At 35.3% G+C, this 22,922-nt stretch overlaps 3 protein-coding genes across 3 annotated transcripts; all 3 read right to left on the reverse strand.

The window, feature by feature from the left end:
* Positions 1-295: 295 nt before the first annotated feature.
* LOC145233465 (chitinase domain-containing protein 1-like) lies at positions 296-4,751 on the reverse strand. The gene is made up of 9 exons (XM_080098190.1): positions 4,626-4,751; positions 4,056-4,208; positions 3,560-3,689; positions 3,253-3,297; positions 2,922-3,090; positions 2,561-2,653; positions 1,913-2,164; positions 1,233-1,356; positions 296-762 (listed from the first exon to the last, which is right to left on the reverse strand). Exons 1-9 carry the CDS (start codon positions 4,749-4,751, stop codon positions 664-666), a joined length of 1,191 nt encoding a protein of 396 aa, XP_079954316.1. The 3' UTR covers positions 296-663.
* A 42-nt stretch (positions 4,752-4,793) lies between these two features.
* LOC145233466 (DNA sliding clamp PCNA-like) lies at positions 4,794-6,349 on the reverse strand. Its single transcript, XM_080098191.1, has 2 exons — positions 6,251-6,349; positions 4,794-5,904 (listed from the first exon to the last, which is right to left on the reverse strand). Exon 2 carries the CDS (start codon positions 5,812-5,814, stop codon positions 5,026-5,028), a length of 789 nt encoding a protein of 262 aa, XP_079954317.1. The 5' UTR covers positions 5,815-5,904; positions 6,251-6,349; the 3' UTR covers positions 4,794-5,025.
* A 4,765-nt stretch (positions 6,350-11,114) lies between these two features.
* On the reverse strand, positions 11,115-22,882 carry LOC145231910 (cyclin-dependent kinase 8-like). Its single transcript, XM_080096374.1, has 11 exons — positions 22,791-22,882; positions 22,148-22,370; positions 20,992-21,102; positions 20,348-20,539; positions 19,336-19,477; positions 17,989-18,103; positions 17,527-17,698; positions 16,716-16,813; positions 16,334-16,424; positions 15,857-15,988; positions 11,115-11,885 (listed from the first exon to the last, which is right to left on the reverse strand). The coding sequence occupies exons 2-11, from the start codon at positions 22,349-22,351 to the stop codon at positions 11,658-11,660; spliced, it is 1,485 nt and encodes a 494-aa protein (XP_079952500.1). The 5' UTR covers positions 22,352-22,370; positions 22,791-22,882; the 3' UTR covers positions 11,115-11,657.
* Positions 22,883-22,922: the final 40 nt, after the last annotated feature.

A 22,922-nucleotide genomic window follows, 5' to 3' on the forward strand; every position in this document is an offset into this window, starting at 1 on the left:
TACTTCCTACGGTATAACAGAAGAATCAGGAATATACTTTTTGCGAAAAGGTAAGTGCCGTCTGTCGACAGGTCACTGCCCATTTTAATTTTGCTCTTATTATTTTATTAACTGCTTGCAACTTGCCTACTTGCTATCTGATAGCAGCTTTCGAGCACTAAAACACAACCTCCGCTAGATGGCTACAAGAGCGATGTTAACTCCTTTTTCAGTTGCTGACTATGTCTGGGCTGAAAAGTTTGCTTAATTGAAATTGTTTGCCTTAACAGATTCACGAAATTGTCAAAGTTGGTAAAGTATAATTGCTGTGGACAAACAACAATTAGTCCGATTTGATAAGACACAAAAGGTTGATTACATTAGGAAAACAAAACGCTGTTTAAAATTAACACATACACACTTGGGTTTTCAATAATGAAACTGGGTCAATTTTGATGGGTACGCAACATCTAAACAGTAAAACAAATATTCTGGTCAGAACAAAATATAGTGGAAATAATATCATGAAATTATTGCAATTCTATGCTCACAGCAATAAATAAATAAGTTTCCTACAATAAAACTTTTTGTTTCACAAATAAATTGCCATTGCGGTGCGGAACAGTAGAAGAAATGATACATCATTTTAGTGCACCGTTGATTTTCTAATTGCATTACAAAAATTTAAAGAAGATCATAGAAATAGTCAAGGCCCTGTCCAATTTCCCAAATAGCAATTCCTGTACCCAGCTCCTTCGCCAATTCCAAGCGAATTTGGATTGACTAAAAATAAATAACGGTTGTGTCAGTGGTGTTAAATCAATAAAAAGAAACAATTAAGTCTAAAGTTGCAGTAGATATGTTATAAAAGAAATTCTTTTGAAAGAAAACAAACAAACTTAAAGGCATGCAAAAATATACTCAAGAAAGCGACAGACCATCAGCATCTTTATTTGCAGAAATAATAATTTAGAATTTTAACAATAAACTCCGATGTGTTTTTTACGTTCTTTTCTTTTATAACAGAAACTGATGATGCTTTCTAAATAGGTGAAATTAATATTCCTGTAAATTAAAGATTACACTGATACTGACTGCTGCTCTGTTTATATGTTGTATATTTGAAACGTAAAAACAAATCCGTCGGTCACAATATTACATAGGCTAGGTCATGTAGTCTGTTATGACACTTAAACTTTCTTTTACAAAGTTGCTTTGAGATGATTGCCTCAAAATAAACAAAAACATGCTACCTTTAATGTTGGAAACATGACAAATGTTTTTTCATCATTTCCCACATTCTGTTGCACCACATGCTCTTGACTGGAAGAATCCCACAAAAATGAGGAGCCGTAACTTTGAATCACCTTTATATACCTGTAAGCAAAGCAGTGTCAAGCTGATTTGCTGCGAAAAGATCTGCTCACTTAAGATTTAACAAAAATGACATGTGTTCTGCTTTAGTTGAACACTCATACAATATGTCCAAATAGAATTTAAAAAAAGTTATCCTAGGTGGCCAACAACACCTAAATGCATTTTGAGTTGAGTTTATTTTGCTTGGTGAAAAAACATGCAGAGAAACAATCACTTAGCCGGAAATAGCTGCACAGCATTGAAACTTTATGGAGGGTACAACGCTCTACACAGCTTCAACATATTATGAAGCGAAAATGAGGCCACCCTCAAGCTGTCTGCTTAGTTGCTTTTCAGTCAGATAAAATTTATTCAATTTAAGGCAATTGGTGACTTCAATTTAATTCAGTCCATCAAATGACCCAAGGCTATTGCAATGTTACTTATGTTTCTTGTTCAGGTCAACATAAGTGGACATGGGCATTTAAAACCTAAAATCTTGGCCACAAGGTTGCATAATTATTGTGCTGTTCTACCGAAATGGGTCTTATCTGGAAACATAAATTTTCATACTTACTGGTCACCGATTAGTGGGGCACCACCTTGTGAAGAAAACAAGTAGCCATAGAAATTGAGGCCAAGTAAAATTTTTCTTCGATGCTCCTGTTCAGGATCAAGGTTTTCAACACAAGCTTTCATCCATGACATTGGAGCATTGGGGCCAGCTTTTCCAGAACCCACAGAAAAGTCATAAGTCATTAAACTGAAAGCGTCTACGAGGGGAGCCAGTTGGGTAAAGTGATCCCTGGTGAATGAAGTTGCCTTTCCTCTGTAAAGTGAAATGAAAAAAATTGGTTAACTTTAATTCTTACATTAAACGCGACATTAGGTCAGTGGTGGTCAACCCTACTCTAACTTCCTGGTATTTAGTGACAGTTTTTGAAAATACCATTAAACCCAAAGTTGTTTTTTTTTGCCTCAGCTTATTTTTATTTACACCAAAAGCAAGTCAAACTGACCCTTCATTAACACTACAACGGCCGTGGTGTCGAAATCTTACTACTGGTCATATTGGGCAACTAAATTACAAGCTTATAATTATCCCAAGTTCTTTAATGACTAACTTAACATGAAACAATCATTTTTAATTGTCTGTCCAGCCACTTCTCTTGGGTTAAGCACAGTTGGCAAGTGAGTTTGAGTTTCATTACAAGTTTCCACTTACTCAATGCTGATTGGAGGAGGAATCACAAACACAAGCGTGAGATCTTTCTCCCTGAAAACTTCACTCACATGAGACATCACATGTATGATTTCCCTAAAGAAAAAAGTTTTATATTTCACATTTCCAAATCAAAGGATTAAGTTTTTACTGCGATCATGGCATTCTCACAGATAAATCATAGTACACCAGGCCCATTGAAGACGTTACATACTATAATTTACAATTAAACATGTTTTAGATTCAATTCCACTTACCTCTCCTAGTAGCAACATCTTGTTTTCATGCATGCTTACACACATGCAGTTAAAACAAGGGTAGTGAAGCTACAGTGTATAGTGTTGCCATGTCATTTCTATCTTACTTGCTTTTCCTGGGTGGCATTTGACTCCACAGCTCAAGCACAGCACCATCCATTCCATATTCAAACAAAGATTTTGTAATAGCACCAATCATATCTTCAATTTCATCTTCACTTGTGAACAGGGACTTGAAATCTTGACCTGTCCATCCATCGAAGAGTATTCTGGGCACTAAACCAATGGGAATTTTAGTGAGTTTCTAAACATGAGGACTAGTTTATACACACTTTTATATTTACAGATAATTCATAAGGTTGAGATGTGCATTACGCAGTTACATGTAATTAAGCAGGCCAATATTTTAAATATAATACACTTTAATACAAAACTTACATATTTGAACATCAGCATTAGCACTTCTAACATCCTTGACCCAACCTAAATAAAAAACAACATCTATATAGAAAATTTCTTTGACACTTTTTACAGTTATAGAACATATTACAAGTTCAAATTAATAAATTGGGGTGGAATTACCTATTTATACATTTGCAAAAATAAAATTATGGCATACAAACATTGTCAAGACAGTATCACATGTAATCATTGACATAGCAAGTAAATACTGGGCATAAATCACAAATCACCAAAATTGAATTTAAAAAGTAAAAAAAGTCTTTCAATCGAACAAACCAAATACCTTTGTCTATATCATGGGTTCCAGTCACAAGGAATTTTCCTCTTGGTTTTCTTTTGATTTGAAGCCAGACAGGACTGATCATGGAAAACTTTGCAAACGTTTTTGCCACATCATAGCCATGTGAATTCCACTGAAAAATTAAAATTAAGTAACAACATAATTTGTCATCAACACTAATACTTCATAGTAATCCATAGCAAAAAGAATAACAGAAAGGCAATGGTGCTTATTAGCCCAGGAAGGGTATAAGTTTTGTTTTACTATTCACCTGTTTTTAACTTTGCTATTTCCTGATTGTAAAAGCCCTAGAATTGAGATGAGACCATATTATAAACAAACTGGATAGGATCAATAAGTCAACACTTGTGTGCTGGTAATATACTCAATATGCAATACCTTAGAACATTTCTGTGCACTTATATTAAGTTATAATTAATCTAACAAATATATCAGTATTATCCAGTGAATACTTCTTGGAAATAAAACAAACATTTACCGGTGTGACATATCCCAGGATGTCACCAGATCCGAATTGTCTGATATTTTTTTCTTTTTCACAATATTTTGCATGGTTTCCCACAACATCTGCTGCTTTTACATTTTCAACTACCAAGCCTCTGTCCAAGACATTCGTTTTTGCCAGTTTCACCTAATATAGTAAATAGAACACTTAGAAATTAGTGAAAATTCAGAGTTCGCATTCATGCACAAACTTCTAATAACATATACATCCGGGACTACATTTTTGTAAAATTTTAAGTTGGCACCTTACTTTAATAATATGTAATTTATGCATCTCACCAAAATATGTTTTTGCTCCTATATTAAAGTGTTTAAGAAATGAGCCCTGTAACAGCTATCTTTTTTATGCGATATGTCAATAAAACTCTGTTAAAAAAAGTCCACTACTTGTTGTTTGTTTGCTACATTGTGACCTTTTTTGTTTAAATAGTCCTTCGTTATAGAGTTCAGTATTAAACCATAACCAAGTATCACAAATGCAGTGTATTTGTATATCTATAAAATTATTCAGATCCCCAGCCAGTTGTATTTTATTATTGTTTACCTTTGAGGTTTTTTCTTGTTTTGACTTCTTTTTACTTGCCTTCGACAAAGTGGATGATGCATAATATGCACAGGCCAGTAGCACTACTATCACAAACACCTTATATAAACTCATATTGTCTAGCATTCTGCAACAAGGAAGTTTTTTATTACAAAGTTTTCAAGACTGTACAAGCAGGCAGAAATGAAATCATGTGTAAAGGCGCTAAAGCATTGGAAAGCAACTGAAATTCACCAAAATGAATATCTATATCATACAGCACAATTCACACATATATTTCAGTAGCACATGTAAACTTGACTTGATGTTTTCAGTGATAACAATTGTAACAATATTATTTTAACCACTGTTAAACAGATAAACATTTGGAACTGAGTTAGTTTGGTGCCTGCAAACGTTTTTAATCATCATTGTCCTCATCTTCAATCTTTGGCGCCAAGAAATACTTAATGTGGCCCATGTCTTCTACCTTGTACTCCACAACCAGAGGAACATCATTCGACATGGAAAGGCACACAGAGCCAGATAAGGATGTAGCTTTGGTGAACATGTTAAGGTATTTGATGGCGAAGGTTAGTTGAACAGGTTCGGTCATTTCGATTGTGACTTGATCGTCTTCTTTTTCAGCACCAAGATTCTGTGACATTTTAACAGTACCACTGCCCATGTCACCCTTGGCAGAAAATTGGACACCGTCTTTTGTGCATGTGATGACGACACATTCACCGATTTGACTGAGATCCCGACAGATGCGAGCAAACTCATGAGATGGCATTTTGATAGAGCAACTGTACTCTTGGTCTGGAATTCCTAGCTGTTCGCAATCAAGGTCCATGAGTTTCATTTCATAGTTGGAGATTTTTTCACCTTTTGGCGATTCGAACATTAGCTCCAGGCGATCACTTGTATCTTCAGCTTTCAGGGTAATCACATCGTCATTTCCGGCACATTTTAAAATTTTGGACATGCTTCCCATGTTGATTCCCATAGCGAGATTTCGATCACAGCGATATTTTTCGAAGCCATCTGCGCGCAGTGTTAGTTGAACGAGGGACACATGAGATCCGTCCATTGCTTGTAAACTCAAACCCGACGAAGTGCAATCCCATGATGCTTCTTGAACAATGTCCTTTAGTGCTTCTTGCACCTTTTTGAGCAAACTACCTTGTACAAGTCTTGCTTCAAACATTTTGTGTTAGAGGTGGGGTTTTGTTGTAGAAAATGGAAAAGGACCTTCCAAAGGTATAAGGCTAAAGGGAACAGAACAAACTAAAGTCGTCTGGAATTTTAAAAATACAAAGACATGAAATAAAATTGTAAAGTAAATATTCAAAATAAAACTACAAACACCATTTTTTAATCAGGAAAACACATAAAACAGTTCTGTTATATATACCAAGCCTGAATTCAAAATATACCAAGCCTGAATTTGCAATTTCAGGCAAGATGGTAACTGGTCGGTTTTAATATAGCGTTTTTAGTTTTCACGTATTTAAAGTAACTGTCTTATGACCCAATATGAAATGTATCTAGTAACTACAGCTAGAAGCATTATAGCAAGCGTTTATGTTAGTCAGGAGAACAAAAAACACTGACTACCACGAGCAAAGCCTTGAAGAACTTACCACCAATGCCGATTTTTCCCTTTGTGAATGTTTTTCGCGCGTTTCTTTGGCGGGAAAGTTTCTTGCGATGGCGCAATATGACGTCACAATCGTCCAGGTTCAATTTTCAGAAACTGAGTCATTGATGCGTATCCAAATGTTTTTATTTACTGTTTGAATTTCTTTTCTGTGCATTTAATCCCTGCCCTAAATATTATAACTACCCCCAAAACGTGTTAAAACTAGCCCCTTGAAATTAATTTATCAACGGTTAAGGGTTTGTGCTGTGAAATATGTTTTTTTTGTTCCAGTCAGCTTGGCCAGAATTATGTACAAACCAGCATTTTTATTATTTGACCGTTTAAAGCAAAACCGTTTTTTTAAATAAATTTTTTTTTCATCCGAACAACAGTAAAACTTATCTAAACAAATTCTTCCGTCTTCTAAACTATTTGATACGCTTGATTGAGTTATACACAACCAATCAACGTCGTTTCTACTTTTACGCCAAACCACGCTCATTGCTTGCAAAGTCATTTGGATATTGGATTGTGGTGTTGGTGGCGTTCGGAGGTGGAAGCTATAAGGTATTTTTTCGCGTTTTGTTTTAAACTAAGAAACAAATTTGCTAATGCATGTGATTTGACAGGTGGAAAAACTTATTACGGTAGTTTTTAAATAAACTTTTCAAGGCCATTAGTAACATATTTGTATTTATAAATATTGTTGAGATAAATTTGGAATATTTCTGGGTAAATATAGGTTAAACTACCTGTTTTCAAAATTAGCGTTTTTAATTTAAACTTTTGGTTTCGGTTTCGGACATTATGTATAAATTTTTAACTTTTGGATCTAGGGCAGGGGTTCCCAACCTGTGATACGCGTACCACTAGTGGTACGCGAAGGTTTTTTAGGTGGTACGCGAGTAACTTCCGTCTTTTTTCACAGATACCTGGATTCACGACTTTATATTTTGTTTACTGTACACAAAAACTATTAAATTTAGTTGTGGTGCTTTAGTGTTATTTTAGTAGGCCAATATTCTTCTTCTGAATTAAATGTGATTCGATCAATAAGTTGTTCTGCAAGAAGTGGTACGCGTGGCAGTACAGAGCGTCCAAGTAGTACGAGATCGTAAACAGTTTGGGAACCCCTGATCTAGGGAGTTGTTTACTACTGCATTTTCAAATCGCAAAAAAACGTGCTACGGGCATAATTGTAACGTCCCCCGGAGAACGGCGCTGATGGTTGTAATCGCATTCGGGTAACCTCCCTACCCTATGTATACACATTTCAACTTCGGTCACCAGTCAAGCATCGTTTAACTTCAAATTTGTATCTAAATATATTAGTCTATCGTGGGTCAACTGGGATTGGGGAATCTTTAGGCCAACGTAGGCTAAACTGATGCTAAGGAATATAGGCCTGGTGAGTGACCTAAAAGTAGGAGTGCTACTTGTATCAGCTAATTGGCGTAGGGAATTTAGCGTAGATTGAATTCTAGGTATATATAGGTGTGTCACGGTTAGGGCACGGCCTCCACCACTTTGACCAGAGTAAAACTGGTCAACAATCGCTATTGCTCTAAAACTAAGAAAGATACGAAACTGAAATTTTGACACAATATTCTACGCTTTTAAAGCTCTTCAGCGCATAAACTCAAACGACATTTTTCTGTAATTAATACGCGTATTTTAAAATTAATATTCATCGATATGAACGTCATATAGCGCCAGGGGTATACCACATAAAATGTCTTGCAGAGTTTTCACCTAAACACAAGCTTTCAAAAAAGCCCAAACACAATTTTCTTGCACATTGGAGTCATGTCGAAATATTTATAACAATATGCCATATTCATCCAAACAACTAATGTGCGCTGGCTTTAACGCATTTGAAATTAACAAATGTTATTCCCTACATCTATACCTTCAAAATGAGTCATCACTCAAGCTTCTAGCAACAATTTGGCTTGTTCCAAATTCGCGTTTCATAAATCATAAATAATGTCCGAAATCAACCCAAACAAAATTCGATGTGTGCTGGTCCTAAAAACTTTACCGCTACTTTTCAAAAATTCGCAAATGTTTTTCTTTACATTCATACCCTTTGAAATTAGCCATCACTCAAACTTCCAGCCAAACGCACCGAAACCGCCATCGAAAATTCATATCCAACATCTCTAAACCGAAAAATTTCCTTTTTTACAATATGTATGCTTTGTGGAATGTAGGTACAATAGTTTTTAGGTCAGATTTTGACTTTTTTTCTTGGTCAAGGTTGTTAACTTGGACTTTGGCTTCTCGTTCACTACGTGAGCAAATAAATGACCTTCTATTCTCTTTGAGAGCTATTGTCTTGCGGAACGAATTCTGGCCAATCAAACCTTTGTTTGCGAATGACTTTTTGTTTATTTAAACAATTGAAAAAGAAACTTTGAGGAAAAATGCAGATGTCTAGCGGTTTTACCCTGGTAAGTAGGTTTGTTATCACAACAATGACAAGCAACCGAATGCTTTGTGAAAGTGTATTTTTTATTTAGTTTGATTAAATTATTTTAGATTTACCGAGGAATTTCCGCCTCTGTCCAAGAGCGCTGTCAAAGGAAAGCTGTCCTCATTTATCAGGTATATTAAAACACATGGATATTTCGTTTGCTGTTGCTAATGATTCTTAATTTAAGTGAGCTCATTTTATTGTTTAGGCCAACTGTGATACCCACGTAACTATAACATTTTCTTTTCTTAATACGCGACCAAAGCTGATTTTAAATCAGAAAATGGCTAAAGTGATGGCGACTGAGAAGAAGCGGGCGGAAAATATTGCGGCGGAGAAGAAGCGGATGGAAAAGATGTCGAAGAAGAGGACAGAGAAGATGACGGCAGAGAAGTAGCGGGAGGAAGAGATCTGTAAACGGTCTTCGGGGTAGTAAGAGTAAAAGGAAACAGATTTTGTACCTGTTGCATGCCGAAATGCTGTTTGGCAAGACTCTGCTGTGCACCCCGGTTTACACCAGAATTTTCAATGAATTCTAAAAATTATTCGGATTAGCTGCAAATAGATGAATGGTTAGGTGATTCGCACATCGACTCGGCAATGCACATGTTGTCACAGCATTTTCCGAATGTTATGGGTTTACAAAGTTGTTTGACTTTCTCCTTTTTGGTGGAAAATAACGCAGTATACACACCCACAAAAAAACTTTTCCAAATCGTTAATGTGCACGGAGATCACTGGCTACCTGTATCTAACATTTTTTACCAAACAAACAAACAAACAAACGATTGTTGTTTATGACAGCCTCCCATATGCGCAGTATAACCGTCACGATCAGTTTACTTGAACCAAACTTGTAACATGTAAACGTGAACAGTTAATGAAATGTATTTTTCCTGGCGTTACCCAACAAACGGAAGGTTCTGGAAATTGGGGCCCCTTTTTCAATAAAGTTTGCAGCCGCTTTGTGTTTGTATATTCATCTAGAAAATGTGCTAGTTAACAAATAAACTTTGCGAAAAATGGTGGCTTTAAAAGACAACTGTGCAAAAGTAAGACAGTTAAAAAGAAAAGTATTTTAAAGTGCCACAGAGAAGGTCTTGAGATTCCTGTATACTGCATTTGTCGTTTAGCTTACAAAGACGAGTACGTCATATCATAGAGTAATTGCAAAAAATGCATTAAAATGCGTCAACAAATTTGCTGTACAGTTTACAATCTTTTTTCAATTGAATCTACAAACACTAAATAATAGTTTCGGATTTAGCCTATTTTCAACTGACAAGATTTGGAGAATTAACATAATGACTCACACTAGTCTGGCCTTCCCGAGTTGAATCAGTCGTTCTCCAGAAACCTGGAGATAATCATCGATGATTCTGGCGAGTCGTAAGTGTACTACAGGGTAAATAAGGGAAACTAATAGACTAAGATTGTTTGATCTTGTGTTTACTGCTACGTCCAAATTGCTAGAAGCTCGAGATGGCTCATTTTAAAGGTGTAGATGTAGAAAATAACGTTTGTAAATTTCAAAAAGTAGCGGCAAAGTTTAAGGCCAGCGCACATCGAATTAGTTTTGGGTTGATTTCGGACATTATAAGTATGAATCGAATGCGAGTTTGTTACAGTCGACTTGTTGCTAGAAGCACGAGTGATGGCTCATTTTAAAGGTATGAATGTAAGGAATAACATTTGTCAATTTCAAAGAGCTGCGTTAAATTTTTAAGGCCAGCGTACATCGAATATGATTTGGTGAATATGGCATATTGTTATTAATATTTCGACACGATTCCGATTTGCTAGAACATTGTGTTTGGGCTTATTTTGAAGCTTGTGTTGAGGAGAAAACTTTGCAAGGCATTATATGGAGCACCCCTGACGTTATGACGTTCATATCGTTGAATATTAATTTCAAAATACGCGTATTAATAACTGAAAAATATATTTTTTCGAAAGTTTGTGCGCTGAAAAGCTTCAAAAGCGTAGAATATTGTGTCAAAATTTCAGTATCATATCTTTTTTAGTTTTAGCGCAAAGCGATTGCTCACTGGCTTCACTCCGGTTGGATCGCTGTAGGTATGCAAGACACGATCATCGTAATGAGAGAGACCGCTACAAAGTGTCATTTCACCAAGTTTCAACAAATGACGTTTAATCATCATCCTCTCCACTTTTTGCGTTACATGGCGTTTTAACTTTTAGCAGCTTATTCCGGTTTGGCGAATGTTTGATTTGTCTTCTTAAACCAAGCGAAATGAACTCAACGCAGATAAAATAACTCAACTCTATTTTGCTTTCTTTCATTTCGACGTTACGCAGGCATTTCCGTGCTTCTAGTGCAATTGGTTCGCTATTTTTTCTTTCACCAAGACAAATGAACTAAACTTAATTGTTACAGGACCAACTTTATTGCACTTGGGCAAAATGCAGAGCCCAATCGTACGACAATAAACATTAAAAAATAGCTGCCACGTTTTGCACAAAAAGCAATAATAAGACTAATAGAATATACTAGACACGTTTTTATATAGCCATCATTCTTCTCAGTTAATTTTTGCACATTTAAGCAATAAATTGGCCAGTCAAGTGTTTTTCAACCATCCCTTTCAGTTTTAGGGCAACGTGGGCCCAAACATATAGCTTCCCTTCGTTAACTGAAACTGGAATTAGAGAAAATTTGCCTTATTTATGTGGTTCCCAACATTTTTTGACTAGTTCCACCCTTAACAATTTAAAACAGTTTCATTCTTTCGTAACATACTACATAGCATGCTAAACCATAAAGAGATCATTTAAAATTGGGTCAACTTTGCTGGTCATATAAGTGTCTATTCACAATCCACATGTAATAATTAAAGTAGATTCCTCCCCTCAAGTTTTACAATCTTCCCTTGGGAGGAATTCTTCCCCGGTAGGGTACCACTGCCTTAGTTCATCCAAATCTACTGAGTTCATTTACAAAATTTTGCTGCTGTTGTTGCTGTTGTTGTTGCTGCATCTGATGTCTTTGATTTGAATTGTGATTTCCCACCATATGTCGATTGACTATGCTGGATGATGTGATCGCTGTGTTGCTCTGAGATTGCTGAGGCATTGACGAAGAACCACTGTTGCCCATCATGTCCTGGCGAAATGAACCTCCAGAGCTGTTGCGCATTTGCTGTTAAAAAACAACAAGTCAGAGTTATGTATTGGCAGTTTTAAAGGACATGAATATGATTTTTCATTTTTTTTATTTTGCAGACTTTTAAAAGAGCTCATTGGGTTGGGTGAGGGTTTGTAATTGAAATAACAATAGAATCTGGTCTAATTTACCCTTGTTGGGGTTTGGACTCTCACTTTCACACCCTATGTGATATACTATGCGGTATCATGCGGTATTTAGTACCAACCAAACACTGCTGCAATAAGCTCAGAATAAAAAGGTTGCCACAAAATAACCTTAAAAGGTTGCCACAAAATAAAAAAGAACCTAAAAATATGAATCCGAAACTCATTTTACACGTTTTTTTTTATAGGAGAGTCAAACTACATACTCAAATTTTCACTGATGTATATTTATTTTTATCAACCTATAGACAACTTAATCACAAAACCAGTAAAACCACATTTGTAAACTGAAATGACTTTGAAATCATTCATCATCATTAAACAACAAGCTATATGTGGCACGAACTGTACCATGACGTGCATATGCATACTGGCAATGTTCTTTTTCTTTATCTCCAACACAATTTGTTTCAACCAATCACATGCAAAGTGAAAATAGTAAACACAGAAAAAATATTCCTTTTTACATTCAAGTCTCAAATGCAAGTAAACAGTCAATTCCAAAAACTATCCTTGCAAGTAATTTGATTAAAAAAATCATAAAATGATTGTTTACAATACTAAGTGCAACTAAATAGCTTTGTCCATTATAGCACCAATTCCAACAGATTTTATTCAAGTGCACTGATGATTAAATTTCTTGATTTGGCATGACTCATTTTTATGATGTTGGGATTGCTAGGTGATAGGTTTTGCACAGCCTTACATGACATGCAATACTATAATATAGGCCAGGGGTCACCAAACTACGGCCAGCGGCCACATTTGTTGGTTTGCCAAATGTTGGTTTAATAACTTTGTATCATTCAAAAATTAATCTACTCCTTACAAAAGTTTTCCTGTCGCGATATGTAGAAATGATATTACTTAGTTTCATAGGATTACAATGCCCAGGATTGATCAAAAGCCAGTTTGTTACGTCACAGACAAGACTACAAGTGTTAATTGTGCACAAACAATTGCCTTCTTTTGTTACTTGTGACAAAATATACATGCATTGCTCGTAAGATAAGACTAACTATACAGTTTAATAGTCGCATCACCAGATTTTAAATGGGATAGTATAAAGATCATATCTTGGCGCCCTTATAAACTTCGCTTTGCGGGCTAAGTTTGGAAAGACAGCGCTAGGGCATGTAAACTATGCGGCACGTGCAAATCATTATTGAAAAAAGTTTGGTGACTCCTGATATAGGCTAAGTACAAAGAAATAGAGCAACTAATCATACAGAACATAATTTTAATTTAATAAGGGGGTGAATATGGGTAAATCAACTAGTCGGACAGACTTTGGGTAAAAAATACCCATTTTAGGGGGCTAACGGGGTAAATACTGGGGCTATCAACAAAAACAAAGTGGGATGCACATCTACATAACTACATCTACCATCTGTGTAAATTTCACCTAAATCCATCAAACATTTGATGGAAAAACGAGTCGGACAAGCTTTGGGTAAAAATACCCATTTTAGGGGGCTAGCGGGGTAAATACTGGGGTTATCAACAAAAACAAAGTGGGATGCACATCTACATAACTACATCTACCATATGTGTAAATTTCAGCCAAATCCATCAAACATTTGATGGAAAAACGAGTCGGACAAGCTTTGGGTAAAAAATACCCATTTTAGGGGGCTAGCGGGGTAAATACTTGGGTTATCAACAAAAACAAAGTGGGATGCACATCTACATAATTACATCTACCATATGTGTAAATTTCAGCCAAATCCATCAAACATTTGATGGAAAAACGAGTCGGACAAACTTTGGGGAGAAGAAAAATGAAAGAAAAAAAGAAAAAAATAGAAAAAACAAAAAAACAACAACAAAAAAAACAAAAACAATTTGAGTAAAATCAATACAAAGTATGAAACTTCTTGATCATGTGCTTTACTTAGTACATAGCTGTTTAAAAAATTACAGGTTTAAGGGGGCCTGTGGGTGAACCGCTGATACATCCAGGGTTCAACTTTGGGATGAAATTTTACTGGCCAAGAAAAAATAACAGATAGAGATGAAAACGATATGTGTCAGAGTCAGAGAAGTGGACACATAATGATTTCATGGGATGCTTGACCACTGAAAAATGACTAGTTGTAGTTGTTTCAGCCTCCAGTAAGCACTAGGGCCAAGCCGAGCCAGAACCCGAGTACTCGGTACCGAGCATTGTGGTTTTTGATGTTAGGTGCTTGGGCCGAGCAGTTGCACAAACTAACCCGAGTATTAGATTTTCACATTCATGTCATGCTAACATATTAAACTGGTGTTCGAAAGGGTATCCAAGAACAAAAATGATTGGTTTTAAATGCGTTAGATGGTGGAAAAATGCGTATTTCTGGGGCTTGTTCAGTTTAATATATCGCTGGTGACGTAAGGGACTTTGGTAAGCTACAAAACTAGCATGGAATTGGGAATATTTGTGACATCACAATGCACCGAGCGTGTTCGGCTGAGTATTAACATGAGGTGCTTGATGTTCGACCAAACAGAATGTTTGCAATTTTAGCCCATCCCTAGTAAGCACGTTTGCCAACCCTGCATTTTATAGGTTTGTATTTAGTGATTGTATCTTTCACAAAGCTGACATTCAGAAACGTCCTCTTAATTTTTAAGATCAGAACACAATGTCATTGATGTACATGCCACAGCAAATACAAAAAAACAAACGTTCCAAGATCTACAAACAAAGATGAACAAAATAGCATCCAGGTTTAGGCGTAAAATCATAGTTTAAACAACCTTTTGTAATGTGTTTGTTTGTAAATGCAGAGAGCATTTGTAAATAATAACAAAATTATGTAATCAATTGTGCCCTAAAATATATTACAATAAAGTTAGTTTTGTATGATATTATACTTAGTAAAAACACCAGTAAATCTTTTAAATATTTCTACTTGCCAGTGCTTATGAAATGCATGTGGCAATAAAAAGTATATACTACTACTACCATAATTTATGCATAAATGCAATAAAGTTTCCTTAAGTTTCAGTTAAAACTTTTGGAACAATTTTAATGTAATGTTTCACTTTCAAAATTTTTATCCAGTGTATGTCTCTTGTTTTTGTTTACAGAATTCAGAACTTATTTTTTGTTGGATGTGGCTGATTTTACGCCCAAGTGACAAACTGTCAAAAGTTGTCGAAACAAAACCAAAGAAAACTGCTCATACAGATGCAGAAAACCTACCTTGGAATTGAAACATGTAAATTTTGTTGTTGCCTCACTGTAAGAATTAATTGAAAACCTTAGCTTAAAATTTTAAGTTTTGCAGACCAATACTTATTTTAGTTATCAATTTTTAATGTATATATTTTTTGAATACGCAAAAAAGTGTACACATGTTTTTACAAAATTTGGTTGGTTCATTTCACGAAGTAATGGTTACGGAAAAGACAGGCTAACTGGTTGTTGAGACCACATTAAAAAATGTTTTGCATTGTAAACCAATGTTACAAAATGGCTAAAACCTATTGTGAATGGTATACCTTCTTCATAAATGGTAAATTTACCACTGGTGTTCACTCATAAAAGTAGAATAATAGAACCACCAGAAAGCAGTTTAAATATTTAGGGAGAAAAATGCACATAATGTCAAAAGGTAAAAAGGTGGTTCTTCATAATTTTGCATATAATGGTATTTTACCTCCCTTTGTAAAAACCATCTTGTTTTTGTTTTACAACTTAACAATTTTTATATGACAAGAGAGATACACATATAGTTAGAAAGTGGAAATAAATTTCTCTTTTTGTAAAACCTATGCCCCTGATAGACAGTTACAAAACTAGCATCCAAAACTTACTTGTTGTTGTTGCTGGTGGTGCATGTTCACAGACTGTCCTTCTTTTCCTGAATACTTCAGTCGTTTCGATGGTGGTTGACCTGAGTGACTTTCATTCATCATCATGCCTTTGTTGTCTCTACCCTGTCCATGCTGCACAAAATATTTATTAACAGGGTGAAAATACAAAGAGAATCTATTCGTGAAATGGCCCTTGTTAAGTTTTAAACTGGAGTTCCTAAGCTAGTGGTTCTCTAGCTTTAAAGGCTCTCTTTCTCGACCAAACGTGTATAACAAAACAGTGTTAGACAAAAAAAAGAAATAAAATACAAGGTAATTACTGATAAAGCATTGAGAAAAACTTAGCTTGCTTTTGAAATCTGAACAAGTCAATCACCGTAGTGACTAATGATATGGTTGCTATCCTTTTGCTGCTTTTAGGCACAGAAATAGTCATGTGTTATGCTTCTGAGGATTTTCTTTACTTAAATAACTTACTTTCATTGGTTTAATCTTTTCCTTGTCTTCATTATCATCATCATTTAAAAACTCTCTTTTGGGGTAGGGAATGGGTCCACCTCCAAAGACACTAAAATATACATATATCAAATAAAAGTTTAAACAAAAAAATTGGCCAGCTTGTCAGTCCACTAGTTTTGTGGGCTACAAAACAAATCCTTTGTTAAGGCTAAAAGGCATTTATTTTATTTGACAAGCAATTCCCTATCCTGAACTGAAAAATGGTTCAATCACCTATTTTATGCTGCAGTGTTTCCACAAATAGGATGCATTGCCTTTGTAGGAACCAAATTTTGACATGTAAAAGTTACTGATCTTTATAACAATTTCAAACCAAACGTTCCAACCTGACAGAACTTACTCTTTTTCACATTTTGGTTCTTCTGAAAAATAAGGATCATTCTTGGCTTGTTCAGATGTGATACGCTTCAGTGGATCCATGATCAAAAGCTTTGCTAACTGATCATGAAAAAAACATGCCATACGTCAGGGGTGGGCAACCTGTGACCCGCGGGCCGCATGCAGCCCTTCATTAAAGCTTGTGCGGCCCGCAGAGACGCTTGGATTTCAAAAGTACTGGCAAACGAGTCCAATTATTACATATTTTTGAGCTGATTAATGCACCTTATGCTAGTTTTCTGCGATCTGGCAAAATGTGGCTAGAATCAAATACGAATTATACTTGTAGTTCAGCATATTTAGTAAGAAACAAAGCAAAATCACTTTGTGTGATGCACATGTGCAACCCTCGATTCAATTTTGACATTTATGATTGGCCCTACAGTAACAAAGGTTGCCCACCCCTGCCATACGTTAACTACGAAACATTTTAACTGTCCGTGAAAGTACAAAGTGGGGTAGTTTAGGGGTCTTGGCACATATGCCAAGGTGGGCAGTCGAGATGTTTTTTCATAGCACACCAAATGATTTGTCTGTTTATAGTGAAGTACTAATTTAAACTGTAACATTGCTTGTTTTCAGGTATTTAGCATTCAATAGTTATAAAATCCAGTCTGTGTGCACAAATCTGTCTGCTTTTGTTTACTGTTGATAACAATAAACCACTATTACTCAAAAAATATTGGCACACAAAGTCATTTACCACATGGAAATAACCTGTAAATTGGCATGTGTCACTTAAAAGGTTGCCGACCCCTGGTGTAGATATTTACCAGTGCGTATGACTTGAAATCTTGCTTTATCTTGTGTTTGTCGAGATATTTAACAAGTGAACAGCCGCCATAGTTTTGCTTGCGGAAATCTTTTTGGAATGTTGGAAACTCCGGCATTTTTCTAATATCCTCCCAGTCTTTCTCCTGGGGAAATCCCATCACTTGAAAGATTCTGCAGATTTTCAAAAAGTAACAGAAACATGGAAATTTTATCAATATGGAGTTTTAGTGATTGTGGTTTGTTCCTCTTTTTAATTGTCAATTTTTGTTCATTAAATTAGGTTGAAGTTGAATTTTAACAGATGCTAAATCATACAAGGATCATTTAAAATTGGGTCTCTTATCAATTCACTGGTTGTATTCCCAGAGCTAAAGTGTCTATTTACAAACCACATCTCCAGTTAGGAAGCACTGGCCTAACGTTTCAAATGCAGTCACCATACAATGTAAAGTATATGCCACCTGTCAAGCTGATCATGATGATAGGGATTGGAAGCCTTTACATCTTCTTGTCGACAGTGAAATATTGGTTCAGATGTCAAAAGTTCAGCAAAAATGCAACCAATGGCCCAAATGTCTGAAAAACAACAAAACAATTGGCATCAAAATTCTACATAAAATCCTATGTGCTTATCAAAACTCATATGTCCTTTTTTGAGCATGTTATGTACATTGTAACGGGACAAACATTTCCAATTCTAAGATAGTTTTGTAGCTTTCCAAGGCCCCTTATGTCACTGGCGGTGCATTACGCCATACAGGCCCCAGAAGTATGAGCTTTTCCACCATCTAACGATTTTATAACAACAGTCTTTTTGTTCTTCGGTACTCTTTCGAATTCTAGTTTCATATATTGTAAGGGCATGAATATGCTAATTTAATGCGAGTCAGTTTGTGGAACAGCTTGATTGAGCATTAACAAACGCAGATAGTCGATATCAAGTTCTTGGGCTCTGGCTCGGCTCTGCCCACCGGCCCTAGTCAAATCCCTGCACAAGTAAAAGAAAACGTAAACCTAAGTTGTTGTGATATGCATGTATTTTCCACGGGAGTTGCTGGAACAGTTTGTTTTGGGCGTATGGCATGTAATATGTCACGGCTCGTATAAATGCAAAGATTTGTTCAAAAATCTTTAAGTTCCATGTCGATGGCAACCCTACCTAAAAATCAAACAGTGTGAAATGACATCAAATACATTTTGATTTTAAAACCACAAGAATGTGTATGAAAGCATTAAAAAGTTTTGATCAGGGTGATCAACCTAGGTGGTAGTATTCATATCTTGTTGTTCGTATATTTAGCTCATATTCAGATGACAAACAACGTTGGCAACAACAAATGTTCTGTTCAAGGAGGCAGCAAAGCAAAAGGTTAAGAATCTCTAATTTGGATTCCAAAATGTTTCAAACTAAGTTGCAAATTTTGGAACACTTCTAAGTCAACTACTGTTTATTTAGAACATACCTCGGCAATTTTTAATGCAAAGGGCCAATTTACTTGCTACGTCAAGTTGCTAAAGACTTTGCGTGCAAACATTTTTGAGTGTAATAGTAGTTTGTGCCAGCTGACTTGAAAAGCAATCAGAAAGCACTTTGTTTAGTGTATGTAAGTTGCATTTTAGTTTTGTAATAAGAACCTGATGACAAGCAAAGTACTAGTTTTAATTCTATTATACTGTCATTAGTCAAAATCAATTGGTGTGTTATGAAAAACACTTCATCCCAGAGGTTGCAGACCCCTGTTCTAGAATAAATATATTTCTAAATAGTAGGCCTGTTGGTATCTTATTGAAATAGAATTGAAACATACCAATAGCTTTTGTATAGTGGCGAGCCCCTAATAAAAGTTCTGGAGCTCTGTACCAAAATGTGACAACAACGGGGTCCAGGTCAGCCAGAGGTTTTAACGGAGAGTTGAACAACCGAGCAAAACCCATGTCTGCTATTTTCACCTACAAAATAGTAAAGTTAATTTTAAAATGTTCAGTACAGCAACATATACAGATCTAAGTGCTTTTTAGAAGCTATCTGGGCAAACACCATAAAATAAAATTGTTGAACATACATTAACTTTGTCATGAATTATGAGAAATGGTTTAACAACATAAGTAGGTGAGACAAGTGGTGGGGTTCAAAATTTTGTCAGCCGGTTCTATTACAAAAGTTATATTTTTCAGCAGGTTCTGTTACAAAAAGTCCATTGAGTCCATTGTTACCAGCAATGGCAACCGGTTCTCTGATCACATAAAATTTCATGAAACGGTTCTATAGAACGGGTGCAAACCAGCTGAATCCCACCACTGGGTGAGACATACATACAGTACCACAAAACAATGCATGATACAAAACATTTTAAAATATTGTGAACCTTGGTTAATCCGGACCCTAGTGGACGAAAAAATTTGTCTGGATTAGGCGAAAATCCAGATTAACTGATACCCATTAGTTCAAATCATATTACATTACAAATCATTTAAACCCCAGGTTCAAATTCAGCAAAGATCCAGATTAACGGAATATGACTTAACCTTGATTTACTGTGTTAAAATACAGCTAAATACTTTTGCTATCATGACAATTACCAACTATCACTTGATATTCGTTAAGTAAAGTTTTAAAATTGAAATTAGTCACACAAAACCTTAATTTCTATTGTTCAACCAATGACTTGGAAAGATGTACAAAGTGACTGTGGGTTGGACAAGTAATAACTTTTGCCAAAAACAGCAATAAATGTTTGACTAACCCCAAAGCATATTGTCGGAATGTTTAAAAACACCTGGACTGGGTTATATAGTTATTAAACAAGAAATTTAACTTACCCTGCCTCTTTCTGGGCCTTCTCCCATAACTAGAATGTTGGCAGGTTTCAAATCACGATGAAGGACCCAGTTTGAATGTAGATAGTGAATTCCATCCAGGATTTGAAACAATAGGGATTTAACAGTGACAGAAGGAATGTTGCTGTGTTGTTTTTTGTTTGCTTTCGATGCTCGATGAAACTTTATAATGTGCTAAAAAATCCACACTTTGAGTTGGAAAAGTAAAAAAAAAACTAGAAAAAACAAGGATATTTATTTATAAATATTCTTTAAATTGTAGTCTGCTCACATTAGCACTAAATCAGAAAGTAAAAACGATAGAATATACAACAATAATGAGTAAAATTGTTAAAACGTGGAGTGGCTACAAGTCCGGAGTACTAAATACTGCATGTTATGTAATCAAAAAGCAGATAGTTTGAGGACATGAATACACTTTTGCAAAAATTATAATTTTTTGGACTTTTTGCAAAGTGCTGACAGTTCGGGCAATTCAGGTTGGGGTGAGGGTTTGTTATTAAAATAACACATTATACACACCATGTGGTATTCTAAGCAATATACAATGTGGTAATATGATATTTAGTAACACCCACTACTAGTTATTGGAATACTTTTAAACTTTATTTAACATATTTTTTTACCCATAAATCATGTTCAGCAAAATCAAACAGAAGCCAAACTTTTCTGTCAGCGTGTGAAAGAAAAACTCCAAGCAAGGGGACAACGTTTGGATGCTCCAACTCTCTTAAAAGCTAAAAAATTATTGGAATTATTATTTATTTAGTTGCTCATGTGTAAACTTTATATGGATTGCTATTAATTGAACTAAAAGTACAACACTTTGCAGCATTAATTCAAACATTAGGCTAAAAAATTATTTTCAATTTTAAAGTCATGGATCAGTGGTTCTTAACCTTTTTTCTGTTGTTACCCACAAAATGTTTTGATGGATATCAATTACCCCTTAATAGAAACGTTTGCCATCGAAGTTACTTCTTTTTTATTTTGAAAATGTGGCAGGACGCCGATAAATCTATTAAGATTGAATTTTTATTGAATTATTTTGAATACATTTTACCCTCATTACAAAATGTTTGCTGGTTGCAATAATGATAACCAAGAATCTAATGATAACTATAACAGAAAATCTATGTTACCCCTTTTAAAATGCCAAATTACCCCTTTGGGGGTAATTACCCACAGGTTAAGAACCACTGTCATGGATAAACGTATATGGGGTGCATTTAAAACATACAGGATCGCTTGGTGCATTATATAACTACTTGGTGCACCGCTATTAAATTTGGCAAACCTTTATATCACTTGGTGCACCTTAATATTATTTGGTGTATCAATATAAAGTTGCAACAAGCAATCTGAAGGTGCACCAAGCAATCCTTTGTATTTTAGATGCACAAACAAATATGTTTCAAGGTAGTTTACTCACATCCAAAATTTTGTCATCAGGCACTAAAAGATAATTTGCCATTGGAAGTTATAGCACAAACTAGTTTGCAGAGTATGGCAGCTGCACATGCGAGTTGTTTTTGAAAAAATAAATATACGTCAAGTTTTTTGGACGCTTTTTAGATGCAGAAATTCAATGTAAAGTATGGCTGGTTGTGTTTTACCATTTGCATTGCACCTGGTATAATTGGTCTTGTACATGTGGAAGGTTATGCATGTGCACACACAAAAACAGTTTTACATATAATTGCATCACTGATAGGTTTTCTCACAAATAGGAAAAATTCACCTGCAAATTATATTATTTAAGATAGATAATTCAAAGCTTACAGCAACTTCTCTGCATGCAGACATAGAGATTCCAGTTCCTTCTATTTGTTTCAAAGCATATTCCTTCTTTTCGTTTGGATCTTTGCTAATTGCTTTGTAAACATGTCCATAAGTACCACGTCCCACTTTGCAACCTTCATATTCATACAAATCCTCAACTTTTCTTCGCTTGGAGTCCAAAAACTGTTTGAATTCATAGTCCATGTTTGCTTAAAACCTGAAACTTTGTGTATGAAACAAAATTGGTGTGCTGTTTTACAAGAAGAAGTGCAATACTATAAAAACTTTTTATGCTAAACAGCACCACTTTTTATTGGCATTTCGAACAAGTATAAAAACCATAAGCAAAAAACAGAACACAGTGCATTAGTTGTGTTAAAAAAAACTATTTTTTGGTTCAAAAAATACAAAACAGTAATGCTATAAAAGTTAAGGCTATTTTTAGATTAAAGTGTATTTTAAAAACAATATGTGGTAACGTTTACATATAGGATTTCTAGCAACTATTAACCGTTGTTATTTTCTTTGTTTAGGGCTGAAAAGAAAGAGAAGGACTTCTATAACTGCAATTATGCTTAATGATTCAGAAACCAAAAAACAGCGACAGGTAACAGTTTTAACTCATTTCCAGATAATTTGTTACCTCAGTAAGTCCAATTGGATCTATTTTAAGTTAGAAATTTGCAATTTGTTAAAACTAAAAGAAAATTTTCGGCATTTTGTTTCGGTGCATTCCCGGGAAAATCGACGATGCGTGACGGAATATTATGACGTA

This window comes from Phallusia mammillata, chromosome 6 (genome assembly GCF_965637545.1).
Source record: "Phallusia mammillata chromosome 6, kaPhaMamm4.hap1.1, whole genome shotgun sequence".
NCBI classification, from domain to species: Eukaryota; Metazoa; Chordata; class Ascidiacea; order Phlebobranchia; family Ascidiidae; genus Phallusia; species Phallusia mammillata.